Here is a 26,681-nt window from a genome sequence, read left to right as displayed (position 1 = left end):
TAGGGTGAGGGTCAGTTTTAATGTTTTCTGTCCATCATCAACACAAGACTTGATTTTTTGTTTTTTAGGTATAAAAAATAACAGTTCAAATTTTATATCTCTGTATGTTTTGTTGAACCCCTGGAACACCAAGTCTACACTCTTTTAAGATCTTAAAATAACAGCAAGGTGACACTAAATACATAAGTTAAACTGCTCTTTGTTCTATTTTCTTACCTTTGCAAACTTTAAGCCCTTTGAGATTTGTATTGTAAGGTACAAAAAGGTGTCTTTGAAAAAATATGCATATAACCTTTTAATTTCAATTTATTGACTTCCAGCACTATAATGAGTTCATATTGCAAGGAAATTAATCCCAAAATAAAGACAAAATTTTATATCCAAATAGCAAAGCATGTATAAAGTATAAAGGAAAAATTATTCACACATAGTAAGTGCTTAGACTCATAACAATGATTTAGCATGTAGAAAGTACAGATGACATAGGAGGTCAATTATGGACATCCTACCAGGAAAATTTTATAGCTAAATTGTCTCAACATATTTTCAGTACTTCTCATGCTAAAATATAATTGATTATGCCATGACTCATTTATATATTAATTCAAGATATTCTAAGCTTATATGTAGAATACATAGAGATATGATTCACAGAGCAATGGTTTAAAAACAAGTTATCTGTGCTGATTGCCAAATTTCTTTAATGAAAAAAGATCATTAGTTGTCTAGTATAGTAAAAATGTTAAAGTGTTTATATGATGAGATCTAACTTCTTTTTCCTTCTCTGTTAATTCCTCTCTGTAAGTAGGCTATAAACTGTGTATTATCGAGCTCATTTTGTTTGGAATGCATTTCCTTTGGGAACTAGAAATCAATTTATGGCTTGGTTTCTGTTTCATTTTCTGCTTTCATTCTCATTTTGTACATTTTTTTTTCTAAATTTAAGTTAACACTTGCAATGTGTCCTCTTTGGTTTAAATTTTTGGGTAGTAATCAAGAGCTTTGGGACTGAACCGTTTTTAGAAGGTTTTGATACATTTCAGACTTTAAGAATCTGGGATAAGAATCCATTTCCATATGCATATACACAATCTTTTGAGCCTCTTCAAAGCACGTTTGAGTGGGTTCTTGAATGTTTTTGATGATAGCGTCTCTTGTTGAACTGTCGATGTTAATCTGAAAAACGAAATTGTAGGTTAAGCCCAATCAAACGTGAATGCCTGCAATGTGATGCTTTAATTTAGTCTCCTTTTTAGAGTAACGGCACAGTTTTGGGTATAGTTTTCATAGCTATCTGAAAGGAGTTTTAGGAAATGGCGTCTTTGCTCTTTTTAAAAGTAAAAATCTGTGGTTAGCATTCCAAAGCAATAGAAGAAAGCACGGAGTTCACTGTCAAGGAACGCCAGCAACCTCGGCGTATCTGGGACATGCCCATGCTTTGTTAGTGGTAGTCTGCAAACGTGGAAGCTTATGAACTTGAGGGCTCTTTTTAAAGAAAAAAAAGGAAGTGGGTGGCTGCTTTCAACCTTACTAGTCCTTAATAGTCACAAACGCTGTGTTAGCCAGACAAGTCCTGAAACGGGAAGCGAGTGAGGAGAAGTGCAGAAATAGACGGGGGATGCGGTTATCTCAGAAGACTAAAAGTTTCCAGAAGGGTTTGTGGGAATAATTGAATAATATAGGGTTATGTTGAGTGACAGAAATTCCCTGTGGTATCCTCCACCCTGGCCTTGAACATGAATTGTAGTCTTTGGTTGACTCTCTGTCAGGAGTTCGGTGTTAGGCAGCGTAAGTGACAGCAGTGACGACAACATGGATGGCAGCTGAGTTTAGGTTTACTCTGGTGCATGCTGGACCAACACCGCGGGGGAGCTGCTCATGCCCATTCTCGGCATTTCGTGTCTTTGCTGCCAGAGAACTCTTCCAGGGACCCCTTGGTTCTTTTTAACTTTGCTGGGAATAAGTTAATAAGATAAGTTAATGAGACAAACAGCTCACCACCGAATTCTAATGCTACTACTTAATGACGGTACCACACGGGGCAAGTCATCAGGTTCATTAAATTACCGAACAATTATGTTTTGTATCTGAAAAATAAGACTAATAATTTTGTTGTTGTTGTTTTTCAAGACAGGTTTCTCTGTGTAGCCCCAGCTGTCCTGGAACTCACTCTGTAAATCAGGCTGGCTTGAACTCACAGAGATCTGCCTTCTTCCGCTGTCTGAGTGCTGGGATTGAAGTAGTGCATCATCAACACCCAGCAGATTAGTAATTCTTAATTTATACAATTTTTAGGGGATATTGGGATAGACTATGTCTGGCAGGTAATGATGCTTGAGTTATTGGTGTTTTCTAAGGATATCCCAATGGCCATGTTCCGTGACTGTTACCTCTCTAGGGGACTGTGGTTGGATGTAGATGCTGTAAAGCTTCTTTGCCCTGGAAATCCTGCCCCTCCGCGAGGCAATCTTTTTGTAGGTTTCACATGCCATCCAGAATTTAATGTTCTCGTCACTGTGCTCCAATTTTAAATATGCTGTGTATACTACTGGACCATCTAAAAGTAGAAAAATGTGATTTTTTTCATGAGTTAACAGTTATCAAACATTTAAGCAATAATTCATGCAGTTTAACGGAGAAACCCGAGAAGAGCTCCAAAGATATACAAGCAGGCAGATATTTTCTGAGACTGCATCAGCCACGCACCCAGGTCTCTCTATAGCTGAAGCATGTTTAACAATGCCACTGGTTGGTGGTTATTCCTTTGTTCTGAGTCACCCAGTGGAAAATATTTGTCAGTTTAGAGGTGTCTATAACAGAAAGGCCAGGAGATGTCATGAGAACCCACACAAAGTACTTAAGCTACATAGGCAGGCAGAACTCTTCCTCTAATGTTATAGAATATATTTAAGACTTCACAACACACTGATAGTAAGAACTAGGTTAAAGATCTGGCAAGTCAGGGTTGCGAGGGAACTATCTAAGCTATGTGTGAGTGATACTTTGATGAGACAGAGTTGTCTGGGGTTGTTTCTCTGCCTCCAATCAGCAGGAGAATGGGAGCATGAAGATTTGGACATCATATTCATGGTTTATGGTTCAACCCAGAAATAAGGACCAAGTAAGGAAAGGAATCCAGAGGGATGTTGGACACCTTCTCAGAACCTAACACAGGGCAACGTGTTGTGCCGAACATAACCAGCCTATGACACTTAGATGATTATCTTCAGCTCTGGTCTTGAACAGTCTCTAGGGTGAGCAGAGTGGGAGGACTTTTATTCAGGCCCCATTTTTTGGAAGCTTGTGCTCATAGATTAGACACATTCTCATGGGTGTAATTTGTTCCTCATCATCCTAGGGAGGGTCGAGTGGTCTCAGAGTTTAAGATGAATGCTTTGGGATTGCCACTAAGCTCCTCTGGGTGACTTTGAAGTCTTTTGGCATATGTGAGAAATTTAATTGCTAAATGATAAAATGACAAAGTAACTTTAAATGGATGCCATTAGAACTGTGTCTAGTCAGACTGAATACAAGATTACTTACAGACTGACAGTGTGAATTTTTTCCTTTACAAACACTCAGTGCCTCATTTAATGCTTGCAGGTTGACCAGTTTTAAGGTCAGCACCTGCCCACGAAACTGTCACCACAAGTTGGGTCACCAGTGCCTACTAACTCCTAAAATATCGAACTTAGTTAACAAAAATTTTGATTGGTATCATTAATTCTCATGAGAAAGAGTAATAATCAAATGGAATTGAAGTGATGTAAAGTCATATTTTCCTGCAACTTCATAAGAGACATTAGACCAATTTGTTAGCATTAGAAAGTCAGGCTACACGATCTCTTGATTTTCACTGGTTATATTAGGAGTGATACAGGAAGAAAGACAACAGTCTATCTTCAAGGAAAATAGCAGAGAGAGAGGTAACTACCACTTACAAAAGCATCAGGACTGGGGAACACTGGTCACCTGCAAGAATTTGGCATGCAGGGGATACACAGACCTAGAGCATGGCTCAGAGTGAGTTGAGCAGGTGCCGCCTGAAGAACAAAGGATAGGAGAGGTTTGAAAGAAACATAACCTTGTCTGAGAATACAGATCAGATGAGGGCAGAGCATATATAGATATACAGCCGAGGAAGTGGCATAGGTTAGCTGTTACTATCCAGTGGGAAATGCATTATAACTTATATTTCAAAGAAGAAGTTCGTTTTCCTGCTGGTGTGACAGTGTGGCAGTCCTTGCCTTGCTCTAAGCATTGCACATTGGGAGCAGAGAACACAGCTGTGGTTGGTTATTGGCTCTCCTGCTCGAGACATAGCCAAAGCTGTGGGCAAAGTTGCAAACAAAACGAAATGACATCGTTGCTTTAACAGGACAGTGAAAACCGAGATTTCCAAAATGCACTGAAAAGAGTCTTATTAAAAATGAAGGAATTTAAATAGTTGGTACTTGAAGGAATTATAACTAAAGACTTAGCTAGCAATAGAGGACAAGGGTTTTGAAATAATGAAACAAGCTATAAATCAGAAGGTAGAAAGTTCACAGGTCACTGAATGAGATGATTCTTGGCCAGCTGGATGATTAGGTGGATGGGTGGGTGGGATAGGGGTGGGAATACAGTCTGGAAACCAATATTAAGTTGTATATTACATCTGAATTTGTATTTATCATATAAATTCTTACTCCGAACCCCACCTGTACCTACCCCTGCCTTCTCTAGCCTCCGGTGTGAGAGATGAATAAATATCTTTTTTTTCCCTTTGCTTCAACTGACAGCTGTACAGCTCCTAATGTAGCCATATCCTTTGCCAATGAAACTTCTGAATTAATTTTCTGTTTAATTTCCTAAATTACAGTATTCTATATGTAATAGATGAAACATACTGCCTGGGAATTTGATGCAGTACTACCTACTATTATTCTCAGTTATTTCCTGGTCCTCTAAGACGTTCACATTTCATGCTCCCTTTACCACTGCACTGGCCCCTGAATTTGTGCCGAACAGTGAGAGTCATGAACAAGTGAATTTTAAGGTGGAAGAAGAAGGTTCTTGACCTTGTGTGACTCTTTTCTTCCCTTGTCATAAGGGGGATAAATCTATAAGAAATCTGATGTTTTAGCCCAATGCCAGAACTATGGTGTGGAACAGAGTTAAAATTGACCTCAGTTGTTACCTATTGCGAGCAACAAGAGAGCCTTCTTTATTATAGTCAACTGGGTTTTTTATGGTACTTATTATTACATCATAATTTTTAAAAGCTGACCCAGACTACTGGAGCCTGTATAATATTTCAGACATAACTCTAGTGTGCAGGATGACTCGGATTACACAACTGGTTTATTTTGCAGGCATTTGTGTACACCAGGTGAGTTTTTGTCGGAGAATACTAACTAGCTATTTAAACAAACAGCTGGACGGATATGTGTGCGAAAGCATTTTTGGAACCTTAGTAAATGTCAAATACAAAATTGAATTGCTGAGTTTATAGTTGTTTTGACTCACAGCACAACTGAAATACGAGGTGAACTTTTTTTCCTAAATTAGGTGGTGGAGCCCCAAGTGACCCATTTTGAAGTTTTCAGTGATGCTCAGAAGATTTGCTGATATTTAGTAAATGAAAGATAAAGACCAGGATTGCTCACTTTAGAGAATTAGAAAATAAATTTGTCATATGTTGTGTGTGCATTCTCTTTTAAAAACATGGGTGGTATCTTTAATAAGCTCTGTATTACTCTTGAACAAGTAGGATGAATATGTCTCTGATACACAAAGTGACATGTGACAGTTATCTTGATGGGGAAGGAACATGCGGGATGTCTTTTAACTGAGTCAGAAGAGTACCCTATTTTTCCCAGAACTGTGCTTTCTGCACAAGGCTAGTCAACCATTTACGGACTTGCAGGTGAGCTGTGGCCAATAGGACATATTGAAATACATGTGAACTAATTTTAAATTCATGCACTTTCAATCTGCACCACTGGGAATACAGAAGTTTATACTTCTACTAGAATTTCTGTAAGTTTTATAGTACATATTCTATTTTATTAAAATTTGTGTTTTGTAGTTAGAGTTTTCCAGACTTTTCTATTCTTTATATGTGCTAATGACACTGTTATACTGTGGCATTCTCTTCTGTTATTTTCAGATTATTTTGAGGTACATCTGTAACCGTCTTATATGACAAAGCTTCAGTCAGTCGACCAAATGCTCCTTTCAGTATTGTTAGGAATCTCATGAGAGGAAAAATTCATTTAAAACATCTGGTCACGTTATTGTACCCTATCAACACCTTCCCCTGGCTCAAATGAACAAGGCCACAGCTTTTCAGTGTGATCTCCAGACTCATTGGACAGAGTCCTCTACCCTCATACCTGTGTTTATTCTCTCCTAAATGTATTACCTGAGCCCTGCTCAGATACTCTTCTCTAAACACACTTCGTTGGTTGGTGGTGTGTCATTTATTTATATGGTTTATCTCCTACTCTGTGCTTTATACCTCGACCCGAGACTTGACTTATAGATCATAACATCTAAAAAAACTTCCCTTAACTCCCTTGGTTGCCTAAATATGCACTGTTAGTTGATAAACCGATCTAGTATAGAAAGAATGTGCAACTCCAATACATTGTGTTCCATTATATTTCTTGATTTCTTCCCATTGTCCTCCCATTCTACTGAGAAGCTATAAGAATCAGGACGGCAGGTTATTAACCACTGAATATACAGTTCCTATGTGCTGGTAAATGGCAGCTGCTGATGGATAAATGTTTTATAACCTCGGCTTCTGTATCCTTCATGCTTCTACATTTTAAAGGATTCTCTTATAAGTCTTATCAAGGGAAATAGGCTCTAATCATTCCCCATGCAGGCGGTACTGGAGACTGGAGGATTATTACAGTGTACTATGACCTTTCATTTTCTGACAGTGGGGGGAAAGTGCTAGCTGAATAGCCACGTCTTAAAAAGGCCATTTCTTTTTTCACCCTGCAAGGTTAAAACAGTGCCTGAAAAACCAGAGAAGACAAAAATTACTAAATGGAAAGGGCTTAGGCGAAGTTGCACAGTAATGCAAGGTGTGATGAAGTAACCATGGCAACAGCAGTGGTTAGCAGAGATTGGGAAAAATGATAGTGTAGGAAACTGCCAGTCCTTAGTGGGAGGCAGGAAACCTTTCACAGAGAAGGGAGCTGAGCCAATGCACAGGAGGGAGTAACAGCATCCATCAGTAACTTCGTATGTCAGCTCTGTGCCACTGCATCAGTAAAGATGCTCCCCCAGCCTGATGCCTTATCAGTATGGGGAGATTTCATTGCCTTGTGTGGCTTGTCAGTCCTCCACGGTTAAATCCAGTATTTTTAAGATTGTCCACCTGTAATTATGATAATTTACAAGGGGAGTATAAAGTACATTTAAGTATAATTTTTATCCATAGTAAAGGATTAATGCCAGTTCTTATTTAGAACCCCTGCCTATCCAGCATGTCTGTGCTGGGGCAGCTAAGCAGGATACAGGAAAACCTAAAGCTGTGTCTTCTGAGTTAAAATGTCGTTGTAAATTTTAATGATCACTCAACAATGTGCAGTGGTCAACTGCTGTTTCCCTGATATCATAGCCCTAGAAATTTCCAGAAGAGTTGCTTCGATTCCTTTTCTACCAGCTAAGCTTTTTTCAGGTTCTTTTATGTTTTTTTTCTTTTTTTTTTCAGTGCTTTACATCTCTCTGTTGCTTTAGTGTTAGCTGTCATCATCATGTGCGCATGCTGTTGTGGTTCCCAAATGCGACTAAAACAAGTATTGACCCCACACTCCTTCTTGCCACTGACCACGTCTCCTTCCCATCTTTGTTATCTCTCTCTCTATTTATACAAATATGTGTATATACATGCATGAGTGTGTGTGTGTGTGTGTGAATATGTGTGCCTTTCACAGGTCTGGAGCTGACTAAGTAGGTTAGGCTGGGTGGCCCACAGGATACAGCAGTCTACCTGTATCTACCTTCTCTGTACCGGGATCATACTTATGCACACCTGGTTTTCCTTTAAGATGAGCATTTTGCTGGCTGAAGTATTCGTATAAAGCCTCCTTTCGAGGGAGAATATAAGAAAGGAAGTCAGGACCGCGAGGGGTGCGTCCACCCACAGAGACTGTGGAACTGATCTAGTGGGAGCTCACCAAGGCCAGCTGGACTGGATCTGAACGAGCATGTGGTCAGACGGGACTCTCTGAATGTGGCTGACAATGAGGGCGGACTGAGAAGCCAATGATAACGACACTGGATTTTGATTCTACTGCATGTACTGGTTTTTTGCGAGCCTAGTCTGTTTGGATGCACACCTTCCTAGGATGGAGGGGGGGGCTTGGACTTCCCACAAGGCAGGGCACCCTGTCTTCTCTTAGGACTGGAGAGTGAGGGGAGGGGGGGTGGGAGGAGGTAGAAATTTTAAATAAATAAATAAATAAATTAAAAAATTAAAGCCTCCTTTCTGTTTTTCTTTAAAGTCTATTTTTATTTTTAACTGGTGACAGTACTTAGTATGTTGTACATGTGTGATATATTGGTCTATGTGTACTTTATGTAAGATTAATTAGGATAATTGACATATTTATCACTTCAGACATGTGTCACTTTGGTATATTCAAAACCTTTTCTTCTACTTATTTTGAAGTATTCAATTACTTGTCTCAAAACATTGCTATCCTAGGATATTACATTAGAAGTTATTTACAGACCTTGGAAGAACAATACTCATGTTCATATGGAAAAACAAGAAAGTAGTATAGCTAAAATAATTCTGTACAAAAAGGAACTTCCAGAGGTATCACCAGCCCTGATTTCAAGCTCTACTACAGAGCTATAATAATAAAAAAAAATGACATAGTATTGGCATTAGGTATTGGGTTAGCTTTGTGTGTGTGTTTGTGTGTGTGTGTGTGTGTGTGTGTGTGTATTTTAAAACAAAACTATTCTATTAGCCTATATACTTTAGTTGGGGGATTTGGTATATTTATATTTAATGTTATCAATGATGGATAAAGACAGTTTTGTCATCTCTTTTCCCCTGGTTTTATGCATCCCTTTTGTTTCTTTCTTTCCTGTTCACTTTTGGGCTTGGTGTCTTTGTGCTGATAGAGTTAGATTCCTCTTTCACCATTACATTTTCACTCATTTTGTGGAGTTTTGTGCATTTTTATAGTGGCAGTCACCCTTCTGCTTTTAGAAACGGCTCCCTTGGACATTTCTCGTAGAGATGATCGAATGTTGCGATTTCCTTGAGATTTTGTTTTATCTAGGAAAGTTTTTACTTCTCTTTCATCTTGAAGCACAGCTTTGCTGGGTATAGTATTCTTGGCCGAAACTTTTCTTTCACAGTTTGGAGTATGTTACACCATACCTCCTTGTCTGTAAGATATTGTATTGATACATCTGCTGTTACTCTGATGAGAATTTTTTTCTAAGTGACTTGATACTTTTATGAATGAGCTATTAATTTATTTACCTGCTTGCACAAAAACCACAAATATGCACAGACATGTACACACATACATAACACACACATATATGCACACATATGTACACCCACATATATACATACATGCATACACACGCACACACATAGACACACATGCACACATATGCACATACATATGCATACACATACACACATGCACACTTACACATATATACACACAGTTGCACACATGCACACATAAACACACACACACACAGAAGTAGTGATGGGAACGAAATGCACAGCCTTATGTATATGCCAGCGCTCTATCACTGATCTTCCGAGCTAGCCTCTTCTAATTTATGGAATTCTATTTTCCTTCTAATTATGACAGTTTGGCTGCAACAAATTTTGTTACAGAGTGAAGCACAAAGATTTTGAGGCAATCATTTCTCAATTTCTATTCTTTAATCTTCTCATTTTCACACCCACCCACCCACACATCCACCCACAGTATCACATCTTACCTTGCTCTCACATGCTGCTGTAAATGCTTTTGTTGAGGTGTCAAGGGCTTCTATGTTATTATACCTAATGGGTCCTCTCTGACCTGATTTCTCTCCAGTCTTTACCACAGTTCATATAACATTTCCTGAAAGAACTGTGGCCTTTGGGTTCCATGGTAATACACTCTTTTTGTTCATCATTAATTCACCAGATGTTCCTTTTGCCTTTACTGTCTCTTGTTTCTGAACTCTGGAAGATCACCCTGTACCCAAGCACCATATCTCCACCTTTCTTCTTTATCTTAACTCTTCCAGTAATCTCTTGACCCATAGCTTTTCCTAGCATCTAGATGCTAATTATTTTTAACGTTGTCTTCTTTCCTGAGTTCTGATCTTAGTTGGTTTATTGAAATGTCCTTCTAACTAGTTTCCCTTTCTTATTTTTCAGAAAAAAACTGAGAAGATCTTTTTAAAAAGTATTTATTTTTGGTTAGTGTTCAGAATAAGACCATTCACATGGCCTCATGAGTCCTTATGCAATAGGCATATTAAACTTCTCTTCAGTTATTTGCAGACACTAATTTCACATTGTCGGACCTTTCAGATATGTTTCCCTGCTACTGGGCTTCATATCCAAATACCTCAGCACAGATGTCTGCTTCTTCTGACTCATCTCCTTGTTCAGATCCTATTTCTTCAGACAGTTTTACCCTCTGTCAGAGGTTCTGGCATTTCTGCTCCTCCTGACAGTTTTGCTTGCTGTCAGCTATTCTCAGTTGAATTAGTGTAGTTTTGCACCTTTTTGTCCATGTCACTTGATTTTATTTTTTTCAAAGCACTTACCACTTTGTGGAATCATCTCTCCATTAGTTTGCTTGTTCTTTGTCTCCTCCGTTTAAATGGAGTACATGAGTTAAGCACATGTATACCCCATTATCTCATTTCCTCCCTCATGCTGTCCCCCAGACATACGGGAGGATTGTTTGAATCATCCAAGTGAACTTTTTATTCGTATAAGCAACTGTATCAGTGAATAACTTCCATTGTTATCTTTTGACAAATAGTTTGCTCCCAGAGGTAGAAGGTAGGCTTGTATTGCTGAAGACACCACACACTATAGACACAGAACCTCCCTGGGGACTGGCTTTCATGGTACCAGAAGGCACCATGCAAACTTCCAAAGGAGAGAAGCAACTGGCAGTCCTACCCTTCCATAAAACTTATAAACCACAACGATCATTAGTGAAGTATGATAATTTTAAGGGTGCAGTAGTGGAACACATACGTGGGCAATAATCAACAGCTCTCTCGGTGGGTTTATGAACCTCACAACAAGAGGGAAATCTTGCCTGGTACTGAAAACCTAGCCAGTTATCTAGGACTAATGAAGTCAAGGATCTTGGAGGAGAAACTACAGCTGGTACTTTATTAAACCAGCATAATTCTACCTACATTCTAAATATTTGTGCTCTTACCCACAGGTAAATTTATTCCTTAGTCCCCCCTAAGGAAGGAAACTTTCTTTGCAGCAGACAGACACCACTATAGAAAACCACAACCACTCAAAATGCAGACTTCTGGAACCCCAGTCCCAGTGGTCACATCTATAATTCCCCCACCTGAGTGCCATGTACCGTTTCAGAAGAGGTGGCAGGGAGATGGTAAGAGCTGGAGGAACACTGAGTTTTCAGTGAGCTTGTGTCTCCTAGGAATTTCAGAAGCATCACCCATAAAGTTTCCCCAGCATGGCTCATTATAAATGAGCTGAGCAAGGGCAACAACAACAGGCTTGCTAAACCGAGTGGGGGGAACCCTTGAGGCCTCAACTCTAGGCAAAGAACTGCAGACAGCTAGAGAGACAGCTAGACAGAACTGCTGAAAGCTGGAGAGATAGCCTTCCCAGGGAATAGCAGAATAGCAAATTGGTTACCCACATACTAAATGGTCAGCCCTGGAAACATGCACACATGTAGCTTTGCACAAATTGAAGAGTCTGCATTTATGCATTTAGGAATATGTGTGTGTATGTGTGTGTGTGTGTTTAACAGCAATTAATGAAAAAGATACCATGAATTTGAAAGAAATAAAGGGGGAAGGTATATGGTTTGGAGAAGTAAAGGAAAGGGAGAAATGATATAACTATATTATAATATCAAAAATAAAATAATAAAAATGAATCTATCACTAAAAAGATAAAAAGAAAATTGGTAATGTATTTAACATATTTATGTTTCTTCTGCATTTTCTGGCATTATAGATTCTTTGACGTTTCTTGTTTGAAGAGTTCTGGGATTTTAAGTGATTTTGATCTTCTATAATTTCAAATGTTCCTTTCTGTGTCCTTTCTGATTTTCCTAATCACATTTAGTGTTTAGTTACCAGAAGCACCCACACAACTACTTTCCCCATTTTCATGCCGGTAAAACCTGATGCTGTGATAGCAATTTTGGATTCAGTGACCAAGTCTGGGTTCCTATTATTTGAGGAAAAATCTTATGTAAGTCTCAGGTATTTTCTTGAATAGATGAAATTTTTCTTTACATTATTATTCTTGTTACTTCTGAAAAAAATATTTTCTAAAAATTTAAATGTTTGAAAAGATGAGGAATTTTCAGTCACCTGTAGACTTTAACTGTGGATAATTTTTAAATGACACTGACTTTTACATCAAAAACTAAGGAATCAATGGACTGCTGGCTATCAATACTCGCTTACTTTTAAGTAATTTCCTATATTTAAACTACTGCTAGTCAGCCTCTTTTGTAGCCTTAGGATTTTTTGTCAAAAGATACAATTTTTTAATGGGTATTTTTATTGCCTTTAGAATTTTATTCCTGGTACTTATACAAGTTAGTTTAATAACTATTTTCTGTCTTTCCAAGTCTATCATAAATGGTGATCCTTCTCATTTTTTGGAAAGGATTTTCAGATTTTGAAAAAAAATTTTCTGTGCATTTTTGTTTGTATGACAGGCTGATGGGATTTTCCCCAAGCATGCTACCTGATAACTATAATGGGCTTAGTTTGCATTTAGTAAGTAAATATATACACATCAGTTTTCAAAAATATCATCAATGTTTAGAAAACTTGTTTGCCAGCAGAGAATAACTGGGTAATATCTAGAATTTGAATCATCATCTACCTGGTCATAGTTCTCTTCTCAACTAGGTCTTTTCCTTCCTCTTCTTCTCCTTTTTTAGTTCTTTTTGAAAAAGTATGCTTTTAATTGAAATAGAACTGTATCACTTTCCACCTTCTGTTTACATCTAGCCTCTCCCTGCTTATCTAATCTTTCTGCCACATTACCTTCTTTTTCTTTGTATTATTAAATGCATATATATGCACACACATATGCTGAGTCAATATTTGTTGTTTGCATGTATATGATTTCAAGGTTTATCGGTCTTCATTGGCAAGCCAATAAGGGGCTCATTCCTGGTAGAGACTTTTTCTCCTTCTTCCATCAAACATTTTCTTCTTTCTATGTAAATGTGTCCATTGATGTTGAATTTTTTCTGGTTTTGGCAGAATATGCGTTAAGGTACAGCAAATGGGATTTAAATGTTGGTGGCAACTGAAGGACTTAAGTCCCACTCAACAGCAGGAAAATCATGAAAACTAACCAGTGTCCTGGGATAGGGAGGCCATGGTCCCTAAAAAAGAGACTACTGCCACCACTTTGCTAGGCCAGCGCAATTCCTTTTCATTATAAGGATAACATTCCAAATATTCTTGTGTACATAGATAAATGTCACTCACACCCCTCATCAAAGAACTCTCTCTTTAGAGCAAATGACAAAAAATCCAACTGGACACAGCACAGCTATTAATAGGTTGTGCTCAGCAGAGCCTCAAATGATGCATTTACATCACAGCTCCTGCATCTGTGGCACAGAGACTACAAGATCCTGAATACCAGGAAGCCTGCCATTAAACAGTCTCTCCTAGAATTGGCTGCATAAATGTGGTCCTTTCCAATTCCCACTTTTTATAAAGCACTGAAATTTAATGGCATTATGTTGAATATAGCTATTACTTTAAAGCCTTCCAACAAATTTTCCTCATCTTCTCTTGAGGCTCAGATTAATGCATTTCATCCCCATGTGGATTATGACTTATATATTCTTAGAAGCTGTGTTTAGATCTCTGTAACAATAGCATTTTGGGTATAGCTTACCAGATACATTTTACTAATGTCATTTGTTGGTGTAAACACACTTTTTTTCCTCTAGAACATATAGTCTTTGCTTTCTTAGTATTTTTAGTTGACTGGTCCTATCTGTAGGATGTTTTTTTTATCACTTTATCTGATTGTAGAATTTTTGAATGAACTTCATGTTAATTTGATTTAATGGTTCCATGCTCTTTTAGGAGCAATGTGAGAGAGACCTTCTTGCTTTTAACTTTTCCTTAGACTCTGCTTATCCTTATGGCATTGTATCTCTAAATTGCTAAGTCCAGATAAGCAAGTGCCCATTTGCTATTCACATCAAATAATTCACTCTATTCATTTTGTCAAGTCTTCAGCCCTGACACATGAATTTATATAATATAGTTTGGTTTGTTGATCTTTTCCTACTTATATTTATCTGTCATTAAACTGTAGTACATGCCTACTAGGTACACATGACACTTTGAGTCTCTCAGTGGGACATAAACTGAATGAGTAATATTTTTTCTTCAAAAAATTTTACAATGTATTCAGCAAGCTACTTTGGAAAGAAACTCATTACCAAAGCTAGTTGGGATTAAAAGCAGAATAAATAATATACTAACAAAATAGAACAGAAAAATTATTTCTAAATCATTTCATAGGAAAGGTGAAATGTGAGTTTTAATTTTAAGAGTGTGTAAGATTGGGTAAGAACAAAAAAGCTTATAGCAGGAGAATCACTGATGTATAAGTAAGGGCGGGAGCAGCTACCACACTGGTGGAAAGGTCTGTTTCATAAAGGACACAGCTAGGTATAAATTTTAGAAAACTGGTTAACTTAGGTGATCTTGGATTCTAAATACTAAGAGTTTGGTATTTTGGTCAGAAGGAGAGAAAAAAAAATTGGACTCAGAGATGTGTACTTTATGCTCAGGCTGTGTAGTTCACTGAACTCTATCTTTTGTGTTTAACCAGTACAATAGTGCTGAATAGAAAGATGATTATCATTCCTACTTTGTAGATGAGATGTCTGTAACTCTGAAAGTAAGATTAACCAGGTAATGTTGTGAACACGGGTTAGGGTTGATATTAAAACTGTTTGGAGAAGAATCAATACAGCTGACTTAACTGGCAAGTTTCTCTTCTCCTTTTAGTTAAGTGCCCTAAAATTTAGTCCCAAGAAATAATATTTAATTCATGGTCACACTGGCAAGTTACATCAGAGAACTGTGAATAATACTGTGAATAAGTAAAAGGCACAGTTCAAATCTTCTCGCAAATAATGAAAGAAAGAAACTATGATGTGGACATTTTCATTGGAACGGCTTATGACTAAAAATGGATTTTTAGATGGTACGCAGGTCTGGGGATGTACAATACTAGGAAAGTAGTTTCAGAGTCAGAGCTTGAGGGATTAAGAGAGAAGTAGAAAAAGCTAAGAGTCAAGTTTTCACACCTCCCACCATTGCCCTGTGAGTCAGAAATAACAGAGGTGGTAATAAAGAATGTTCTTGAGGCAGTGGGAGCAGGTAGAGTCCCCATGAGAACCCCATGAGTGATGGGATGTATTCAGTTTATATTAATGCTACACACCCACTAATTAACACATCGTATTGGCAGGGTTACCTACTGTTCATAGTCACGACCTCTGAACAACCATTTCTCACAGAGACTCTCACAGAAGGAAGTCCCAAATAAAGGGATAAGTCCACAGATAAAAATAACAATCATTTGATGGTTTTAGCACTATTAGAAAGGAACTAAGTTCAGTTGAATTTTTTTTGTTTTTAACTTGTATTTTGGTTTTTATCATTTTCTATCACCTACCATTTTCTGTTCCAAACACAATAGACAGTTCCCCTGAGTATCCATCATTCTTCATATTAACCATATTGAGCTTCTAAACTTATGTTTTTACTCTACCTACATCGCCATGACCTTTCATTTGTATCACTTTCTAGTGCTTGTGCCATTACACACGGAGCCACTGGAGTCAGAGACGGAGGAGCTCCAGGGAATTTTAGAACACTGAGGCTCGAATTGTTTCTTCCTTTTGAAAGGACTTAGAACAGCAACTTTTAAAATAGTTTCCAAGCACTCACTTTAGCAAGCTATGGGAAGGCAGTAGACTTCAGAATGTGTTACTATTTCAGCACATCCCCAATGGGCTTTCTACATATACTTGCGAAGAATAAATACCCACAGTGACTAATCTTGTTTTAATTAACACCGAAGAAATTAACGGTGGTTGTCATGAGAAGCTATTTTCAGGTTTTCCTTTTTGAACTGTGTCAGTTGCCGTTTAGGAAGTGGCAAGCAGAGCCGCTTACACTTGCCGTGCAGCGCCCCACCCCCTTATCCGAAGTGACATGCACATCATACTCACATTTTGTAGCCATCAGACTTTCCAAAGATTGGGCCCATCCTAAAACCTCTTCCAACGTCAGACTTTGAAAAGAAACAAAAGCACTGATTAGGCTAAATTATTAGCAATGTTTTGCTGAGCTAAATAAATCTACGCTATCTTGAGAATAATAGAGAAACATGATGACGCTGCTTATTGTCCTTTGACCCTTTATGGTCTAGTCTTCACTGAGTTTTTAAACTCTAAAAATATAAGAGGTATATACTTGATGTACACTTGATATATATTTTTATTTTTTTACTGAGCTCTACATTTTTTTCTGCTCCCCATCCATGCCTCTCTCCTCCCCCCTTTTAACTCTCCCCCAAGATCCCCATGCTCCCAGTTTACTTGGGAGATCTTGTCTTTTTCTACTTCCCATATAGAGCAGAACTATGTAACTCTCTTTGCGTCCTCATTTTTTGTCTACCCTTGATATATACTTGACATACACTTTGAAAGTGCCAGGCACAGACTCACACATTGCTTCTATAGAACTGTCTCATGTCGCCTCTATCACAGATGTACCCACTTCCATATTATTAATGCTGGGCTTACCTTCAAAGCTGATGCACACATTCTCATGTAATAGCTTGTCTATTACATTTGCACTTTCTTATTTGATCTGTGTGTATTTATATATTGAACTTTGAAGGCGTTGACATTAATGAAGGTAGAATATGTCAAGTTACATTCGACTTGATCAGAGTAAATACAGTCACACCTAGAAGATGTCTGTGGAAGGTGCTGGCTTGAAGGCTCAGTTTCTGTTTCTGTTGGGGATCTTCATGAGGTGACTGGTAAGTGGTTCGACTTTCCCACACACAAGTAACTTTACTTCCCTGTCACTAATATGTTCATCACCACCCAGTTTTTCCTTCACGTGTGCTCTTCCTGCCTTTAGCACTGGTCTACTCTAAGAAACCTGAAGATACAAGAAAGACCTGCTCCTTGTTGTTCTTAGAGAGTCAGCTTGAGTGTTAATTCTTCAGGAATGGCCAGCAACACTAACTGGACGTGTTTCAAACGATTTGAAAAGTTAAATGATACATAGCATAGAACAATGCAGGTCCTGTGACAGTGCTGATGGTTCTGTCAGCTCCATGTAGACATTCACACCAGCTTCGAGGTGCACTCTGTCCGGTGCTCTCGTAAACGTTTCCATGAAAACTGTTTCTGACTCACTGTCCTTTCCTCTCATTGGAACTTCAGAAAGGATGAACTAAAATAATATTTTTAATCTATTGAAATGGAAAGGGTGAGGTAGGTTTCTCACATCATTTTTTTTTTGTCTCAATGATTCCCATTATAGAGGAAAGACTGAGACAACATGGCTGTGTTGGGAACTCATTGCCAAGAGAATGCCTTTGCCTGCAAGATTTACAAGATTTACAGATACAAACAGTGGTTGGAGAAATTGGGTTATTTGAACTTCCGTTTTGCTTTTGGCTTACTTTCTCTCTCACACACAGTTCCTGTTGGCCCATGATTATGAAGATGGTATCCTCAGAATTATGTAAAGATTGTTTTTAAGTACCTCTGCCCCCAGATCAGCCTGAGTCTCCTGACCTGAGTTTTCCATTTTCATGTCACTCCTTTTTTTCTGGGCAGGTAGGCAGGAAAAGCAATCAGATATGAAGACATTTTGAAACTCATAGCGCAGATGCTTAGTGTCTGAGGGTTGAGGGATCCAGTCCTGATGCTGGACTTAGTACATCTCTGCACCTTAGTTTTATTATCTCTATTTGATGAGGTCATTATGAATGCAAAGCTCCTATCAAATGACCTCTCTTTTGCTGAACTCCTCCTTTCCATAGGGGATCTGCAAGGCAGACTACAGAAGACCCAAGTTCCGATTGTGATAGGCCATAGGGATCGCTAGTAGAAGAAAGCTTGTCCTAGTCAGTCTTTTATATCTTTTTCCGTGGGTGCACCTGCATAGTTCACGAACTTCAACTGCTCACTGGAATGCTGAGTGCTGGGTGTTACCATCCATCACCACAGCTACCTTTTGTCATCAAGCAGTAGTCTTTTAAAGACCTTCCCTACTTCTGTGGAAGGTCAGACTGATCAAGAGTCCTGACCGACAAGGACGTGTTTAGAACTGAGGTCTCCACTTAGGTTAAGCATGTGTGGTTATTAACAGAAGTCTTGAAACTGTGACTTTTTTGTGATAAACCCAATTGTTTTGTTATTCTTCCATTCCATTTTAATCTATTTGCATATCTCAGCAAAAAGGCTGGGTCTTTATAATATAACTGACTTGAGTGCTCGGAGGCTTAGGCAGTAAGATCACAAGTTTGGGGGTAGCCTAGTCTGTAATGACAGACCCTGTGAAAAAACAAGGCAGTAACACATTTCCCTGCAATCATAAAAGATTGAGAGCTCAGTAGGTTTCCACGACTTTAAATCTCATGAAAAATGAAAGGTGTCTGGCACCTCTTAAGAAGGTTTTAGTTGTAAAATATATTGGATTAAAAAAAACCCTTTAATATAAACAGTACCAAATTACTTTTAGAAAGAATGTTTGTAATCATCTCTATCTAAAACATCAAAGTTGCCGGGTTCTTAGGTCTGCCCCTCGAATAAAGGAAATGAGTTTTGTGGGCTATATAGCTGGTCCTCTGCTGGAGTTTCTCCTGTGTAAATGTAAATTTTACTTTCTCAGTAAAGCATGTTTAAAACGTAGTTAAATATTTATGCACATATTTATCATGTGACTAAAAATTCTTTAAAATGGCAATAATATTTAAAAGCTACTTACTCTGAAGGGAGCCTCTTAGCTCTGCATAACTTACAAATCCAGCAGATATGCCCGCTCATTTTTCTAAAAAGAAAAGTATATAGGCATAGTACTTAGTCATGGAAAATGACTTCCTGATGTCACTTTTTATATATTTCAAAGAATATATAAAATTATATAGTTCAAAAGAATGAATTCTTAAAGCTAATAGAAGCCATTGTGGGTCACGGAGGAAGGAGGGATAAAATAATCCACCTCATATATATTTCATAAGAACAGGTGATTAGATTTCTCAGTGACTTTGGAATTCCACCAGTTCATTAATAATAAGCTTTTAAAGATACAGAGTTCTGAAAGATGATTTTAATTAGAACCCACTGACAATGAACTCGTCAACTTCTAAGGCTTCCTTTTTGGGGCAATTCTTATTTTTAGAATACTCCCTAAATATATGAAGGAAACATTGCCTCTTTGTAATTAGTCAAGTAAAATAGCATAAACACCAAATAAAAACTCTTTAAGAATGAGTTCTGAGAAAAGTAGTTTTTCCATAAACTTGGGCATTTTGGACTTTGTAACTGAAATTCTGAGAGTTGACTCAATGTAGGCTGAGTGTATATATAGCAACACATGTCATGGTTGGTTTTTAACTTGGGATTTTGAGAAAACAACTAAAAACATGCCTGAGATAATTGGATGCATGTTTTATATAAAATCTGGAAATAGTTTGGTAGCTATACATAGGTAGTTTTGTGAAACTTTTTGACTTTATCAACTCATTCAAAGTGTTTTCTGATTTCTTGTCCCCCGCAAAACTCAGTGCCAATAGGTGATCTCCAGAGACCCTGTTCTTCTCTTCCTATTCTTACTGACAAGCCATGAGAAAACATGCTGTTGGATTTTATTAGAGGGTCTGTGTGTACCTGCAAGAGGAGAACTGAGTTAGCCTTGAGAATGGTCAGTGAAGCCATCCCAGTAATGTACCATCTGGGCGGGAGTCAATGGGAGAAGCTGAAAAGTGTCAAATGAAGGAGGGATTGCTTAGGTAAAGGTTAGGAAGTAATGGTTAGCTGAAGAAAAGTAAAGAATTGGGTTGTCTAGGATGAAAAAGGGAGAGAGGTTGGGAGAAAAGTCTACAGAGTTAAGATCGACCCAATAATCATCTTTAGATGTATCTTGAAAGAGAAAGGATGGAAAAAAGTTTACATGAGAGATTTGGCTTAGAAGTACAGTTGGATATTTTCATAAAGACTTAAGAAAGTAAAAAATATAATGGGTTGTCTTGGGAAAGAGTGTGAACTGAAATGACAGCCCAGGAGGAGGGACAAGTACAAACGCATCTTAGTGAGACTGCAAAAGGTATCCACTAGACAGAAAGCAGAATAATACTGCTTCATAAGCACCAAAGAGCATATTTATTTTTGGTGAATTCATAATTCATGGTTGAGTTCCAGAAAAAGATATCAATATCAACTGTACACAAACATTTAGAGACCATCTAGGAAACAAAATATTGTAAAAGACTTGTATAATTTTAAACAATAAAGATTTGGCAATGTAAAAAAAGAGCAATCATCTTGGTGTTAAAGTAAGAAAGAGATAAGAGAACAAAGGATTAAAGATGCTGTCGGGCCCCTTAACAAGAGCATCAGGGATGATCAGTGGAGCAGGGAAGGCAGCAGCAAGGTGGAGAAAGTAATAAAATGGGGTGCTGGTCCCCCAACTCCTGTGTCTTGTGACGCTACTGATACAGTAGAGACACAGAGGCCGGACTCTGCCACTTACCTACTGTGACTGGCATGTCTGTAGTGTATGCCAGTGAGCCTTTTATCGTGACAGCATGAATTTGGTAAAATATATCCATGGATAGAGGTAGAAGACACGAGAGAAGTGAAAAAAGTGACAGAATAAGCATTGTACAGCTAAATAGATGTACACGAGGGAACAAGTGGGAGGAAGGGAAGTTTTCTGGTTAAGCCTCTTCCGGTTGTAAAGATAGCAACGTAAGTAGAAAGGAAAGTTTATTATAGGGCTGTGTGTATGTGTGTGTGTATATGTGTGTGTGTGTGTGTGTGTGTATATGTGTGTGTGTGTGTGTGTATGTGTGCAGCTAGATTCTAGATGACCCTAAATTCAGGAAGAAATCATTGGGTTCGAAGTTGTCGATAATAGTAATTTACTAAAGTTTTAAAATCTCACAGTGGTGAAAATAGAATTTTTTTTGGAAAGATAAACTTGATTAGAGATGATTAATAATTAAATAATTGAGGCTAAGAGAACTATGGCATTGGCTGATTTCTTTATAGTGATTATGCCTTGAATTGTATTAGTGAAGTTAAATTTCCATACTCAACAGCCCTTGCTCCTTGGCCATCCTCACTGTCGACATAACTGCTCCTCCTTGTCTCCTACAAGGACTCAGTATTTCTTCTTGAACAATCGATTTTGTTTCATTGTCTTTTCCACTTCATCTACTAAAGCCATGTGTACATATTTTTAAATTTTTGTCATCTATGTAATTCTATGTCTTTTTATAGAGTATATAGATATAATATATAGCTTAATAGCTACACTGGGATCAGACAAAACCACAAAATCAGTATGCAGCATTCAGATGTGCACTGAAGACTCCCTGTGGGTGAACTAGTGCTCAGGGGTTTCCCAGAGCACCCGAGATCACTCACAGTATACTCAGATAGCTCAGTTCTGAAACTAGAAATACACACACTTTAGTTGAGGCTTTTATTAGCTATGTGACCTTGGGTGTCTTAATTTACCTCTCAGATTATCTATTTCCTTTTCTCTGAAACGGAACAATGAAGATTAGAAAAATAGACGCCTGCAAAGAGTTTCTGTTCCAGTTTATCTGACCTTCAGCTTCTTGTACTGTGACACTCAGGAAGTATGTGTTTCCTAAGACCCTCTGCAGGAACAAAGTATATGTCCTACCAGAGTATATTCCTCCTTTCTTTTTAAATTTCAACTCAGATGACCACTTTTCCTAATTAATGTTGCTCATTCTTTTACATGTGAATAAACTCTCTGTAAATCCTGTTTCTTTTCATTTCTTTTTAAATTGCTATCTCATTTTTGGTTACTGTTTTTAGTAATTAGGTTAAAGATTGAGGTATCTGATTCAGCAGCAGATATTTAGACTCCTCCAGCAATGCATGTCATATCGAAGGTCAGAACCACAGACAGGATCTGCATGACCAGGTGCTTGAGTGCTAAAGGAGAAAGAAGAGAGAGGACAGTTCCCCTAGTTTGTCCTCTTGGAAATGATTGTGTGGATTGTCTCTGCCGTCAAGAAGCTTGGTTCAAAGGGAAACAGGAAGCTGACATCCATGTGAGCACCCTTGTCAGGCTGCATGACCCCAAGATGCTTTTTGTTCCAAGTGTGGTCCTGATTTTTTCTAATACCAGCTAAGTTCTGTCAAGTTCAACAATATCATTGTGCTCAGTTCGATTATTGATGCAGAACAAGGGTCTAATGGTACAAGCTATCCATTAGTTGGAAGCATCTGAAGGGACTGAAATAAAGCTATAAATATTAATATACATGTGACTTTAAGTTTTAACTTATCTACTCTCTATGGCGTTTCAAATGCTATTCAATTAACATGTATAAGCAGTTGTTTTTATATTGTTTAGGGTTCCAAGTCACATTCAGTTTATTAGATTACAGAATACAAATAGAATACAATGTCACAAAATTACTAGTGATTCAATATCAGAAAATATTTAGTTGACTAGTTATGCAAAGGTGTATTACATACAAAATACATAGAGCATAGAAGGAATTGTTTGTGTTCTATGATGGCTTCTGGCTTTCCAGGACCACCAGATCTGGGACTTGATAGATGTCATCCTAAGACTGTAGGTCTACTCCCCGTGTTTGCCTATGGCCATCAGCTCTCTCTTGCCCACTAAGGTTTCCAGAACTGAATGCCCACCTACATGCCCGCGTGCCTTCACGGATTCATGGTCACCATGGATTCATGGTCACCATGTACCACAACTTTGCTGGGTTGAAGGACAACACTTTAATATCCCACAATGTTCTCTAGATTGAAGCAAAGAAGTAAGTCACAAATATTTAATTATAAGAAAGGTCATATTGACCAATTGAATTTATTTTCTCTTCCAACCAAAACACTTGAAAAATGAGAGGTAAGGAACACACAAGACTTAAACATGAAGGGAAAAGAAGATTAAAGAAGAAAGGAAAAAATAGCAAAATATTTTGAAGTAGTCTTGGAAGATAGGAAGCAGATGGAGGGTGAAGTTAAAACTTGCAAACCTCTAAATGAGAAGAATAAACACAGATTTTGGAATTTCATTTGACCAAATAAAGAACATATAATTCACAGTCTGAGGATGAAAAATTTCTAAAATAAGTATTTCTTAAATACTTCTAATTTAAAACTGAAAAGAAATAACTTCAATTTTACATCCTACAATATTTTGTGACTAAATCATACATTTCCATCTTTAATCTCCACCAAAATATGCAGGGTCTAATGCTCTCAAATTTACAATTGAGGAACTTTAAACACATGTAGTTATACTAAAAATGGTAAATTATAATTTTTAAAAGAAGTGTAATAAGGATTTAATTAATGTATCCCATTAGTAAACTTAAATTTTATTTGTTGGATAAATGCAGCCAAGCATATCTTTAGAAAAATGTACTTTTAAAATTATAGCACAAGCAGAAAATAAAATAAAAATTAAACTCAAATGCTCCCCAGAACGTCAACTCTATTTTGGTAAAAAAAGGTGGTTTAGGATGGTGTAAGCTGGCATGATGTAGGACTGATTTGTGCTGTGGATAAACTCACCAAGCTTCAGATCAGTGGTAATCCTGTTTTTCTCATGCTGGTGTAGTAATGTAGAAACAGTCCATTAACCTAAAGGAATGATAAAAACAAGAGGAAGCAGAAAGATTAGTGCAAAAATACATATTTTGCAAGGATTTATATAAGCACCCGACCTTTGTTTTTATCCACTAACTTCTGCTTTATGGGTCTTGGCAGTGCCCATTTGTGCATCTCTAGAATGTGGTAATTTCATAGATTAGTATAAAAACCATATAAAATGCACTTAATATATCTTTCCATTGATTTTTATCTGATCATCTTATGATTATTTCAATTACGTATAACTTTCCTTATCTTTTTCCTCTACTTTGATGACAAAATTAATGTGTACTTTTTTTTTTTAACAAGTCCGCAAGGAGTATATTTCTTCTGATGACTATTTTTCTTTTTAAAAAAGAGCACAGCTCATCAATAGCCTAAGCATAAATACACTGTCAATAATACAAGTTGTATACATAGTATAGCATAAATAGATCCACATATCCCTCCGCCTGTAAATTAAGTCTTAGAGTAAAATAAAAATGAATACGTTTAAAAATTAACTTCTTTTTACATATTTAAATTTTGATAATTCTGACAGATGATCAAGAAAGTCTTTCTGTTCATATACAAACCAAAAACCCATCCTATTCTCGTTTATTTTCGCAGGCTGATTACAGTTTTGAAAAACCTGGACCACTTTACATTTTTATAGCTCCTTTTTGCAATGCGGCAAAAAAAAATCCTGCTTTTTGAGAAAAAGTAGTTTTGTGAAGTTGTACTTAGGTGTAGCCTGAGGAATGAAGAAATTCTAGCACCGAGATTAACAGTGCTTCAGATGGACCTTACAATAATCAGACATGACAATGAGCTGAGTTAATAAACTGTCATTTAGTCATTTAGTAATCAATGATATTTTTTGTTCCATATTTTCTGATTTTGTATCTCTATCATTCCATATCTGCATGAAAACAACATTAAAAAAGACAATTTAAAACTGCAATAGATCCTCTTTTGCCCCATTTAGTTTTAAAGCCATAAGACCTAAGTCAAGAAAGAAATATGTATTTACAATTTTGCTTGTCTATTTCTTCACCTTCCATGCACCCCTACAACCCTGCTACTGAGGTCAGTACCCACCAGGCATTTATGTCAAGATAGCATTCTTCTATTTATCATCTTTTTTTCCACACTGAATCTCATACTTACAAATGTATCCTGTGGAGCAGCCTAACATTTTATTTTCTCCTTGTTATGATCCTTTTGAAATCAGGTTCTGAAATTGCGTGAGACACCAAGTACTCTATTTTTCCTGGCAGAAAACGACTCTACTGTCTGTCTAATTACCTTCGCTGGCACTCCAGCCTCTGTGCTAGGAAATTCTAGTTTTACAGACACATATCTATGCAAAGAGAGGATTTTTGAATATGGAAAGCAGTGCTGTGGGATTGCAGTGCCTTGCTGATAAAAGAGGTTTTATCTAAACTTATCAGAACATCAGACGTGTCCAGATGGCTGGAAGAAGCAGCTCCTTAGAATTTTCAACTGTTGTAGTCAAAACTTCTCTTCTGAATAATTATTTCTTTTCAAGTTTTTGACAATGTGCAGCATAAAGGAAAATCCCCTTTGGGAAAATAAAAATGAGAGACCTGAGTACAAATAAGCTGACTACCACTGCAAATCCCTACTATCAAGTGATGGGAACTATTGACAATTGATCACAGTAGGCAATTGACTAAGATCCTGTAACAAGCTATGGGCTCTCTTTTCTGGCTAACCCTTGTAGCTCTTAGAATACTGGTCCTCTGTGGCATCATTTTGACTGTTCATCATTATTCAGTCTGTTAAAGCACCTGCTAGACTTTGGACTGAACAGAGTGCTTCAGATGATCTGTTCTACTGAGTGCAAACTATGGGGAGATGTTTAGTCCTTTGTTTTATGTCTAATACTGTGTGTGTGTGTGTGTGGTGTGTGTCTGGAATAAAATAGCAAGAAGGAGCAGAATGTCATCAAGAGAATACTTCTTAAAATATTTAGTAACCTACATCCCCCATCCCCACCCCTGTTTATAGCTCCTTCTTGCTATTTCCACTCTCCCTTTTGGCTTTCCCAGTCTCCGTGGTTGCTCCAAGTTTTATAATCAGGTCTAAAGATTTGGAGCAATGTCCACAAATAAGAGAGGGCATGCAGTGTTTGTCTTTCTGGGTCTGGGTTACCCCACGCAGTATATTTCCCAGTTCTATTCATTTACCTGCAAACCTCATTAGTTCATTTTTCTTTACAGCTGACCAGAATTGCACTGTGTATATGTTCACATTTTGTTATCCATCCATCAATCTGAAGACATTTGGATTATTTGCATTTCATATCTATTGCTAACACAGTGATTGTTGAAGAACTATAAGCAATCTATGACTGACCAGAAAAGGAGAATCATTTCTCTATAAGGAAATATTCCATGTTAGTTTTCCAGTCCCATGTGATCAGCCCTTTAATTTTCTTTCAGTCATTCTGAAACAATAGCAATTAAAACATGTACAATTGGGCATTGTTTATTATTT

At 37.5% G+C, this 26,681-nt stretch overlaps 1 protein-coding gene across 2 annotated transcripts; it reads right to left on the bottom strand.

Moving 5' to 3' along the window:
• On the bottom strand, positions 1 to 25,496 carry Rgs13 (regulator of G protein signaling 13). Of its 2 annotated transcripts, XM_087906440.1 has the most exons (6): positions 25,329 to 25,496; positions 24,102 to 24,170; positions 19,282 to 19,344; positions 16,500 to 16,561; positions 2,391 to 2,557; positions 1 to 1,176 (listed from the first exon to the last, which is right to left on the bottom strand). In XM_087906440.1, the coding sequence occupies exons 3-6, from the start codon at positions 19,338 to 19,340 to the stop codon at positions 994 to 996; spliced, it is 471 nt and encodes a 156-aa protein (XP_087762566.1). In that variant the 5' UTR covers positions 19,341 to 19,344; positions 24,102 to 24,170; positions 25,329 to 25,496; the 3' UTR covers positions 1 to 993. The 2 variants fall into 2 exon arrangements, with proteins under 2 accessions (XP_087762566.1, XP_087762567.1); XM_087906441.1 differs by lacking the exons at positions 24,102 to 24,170; positions 25,329 to 25,496 and adding an exon at positions 21,046 to 21,129.
• Positions 25,497 to 26,681: the final 1,185 nt, after the last annotated feature.

The sequence above is a fragment of the Myodes glareolus genome, chromosome 5 (assembly GCF_982192425.1).
Source record: "Myodes glareolus chromosome 5, mMyoGla1.1, whole genome shotgun sequence".
In the NCBI taxonomy this organism is placed as follows: domain Eukaryota; kingdom Metazoa; phylum Chordata; class Mammalia; order Rodentia; family Cricetidae; genus Myodes; species Myodes glareolus.
This window is presented reverse-complemented; position numbering and strand designations above follow the sequence as displayed.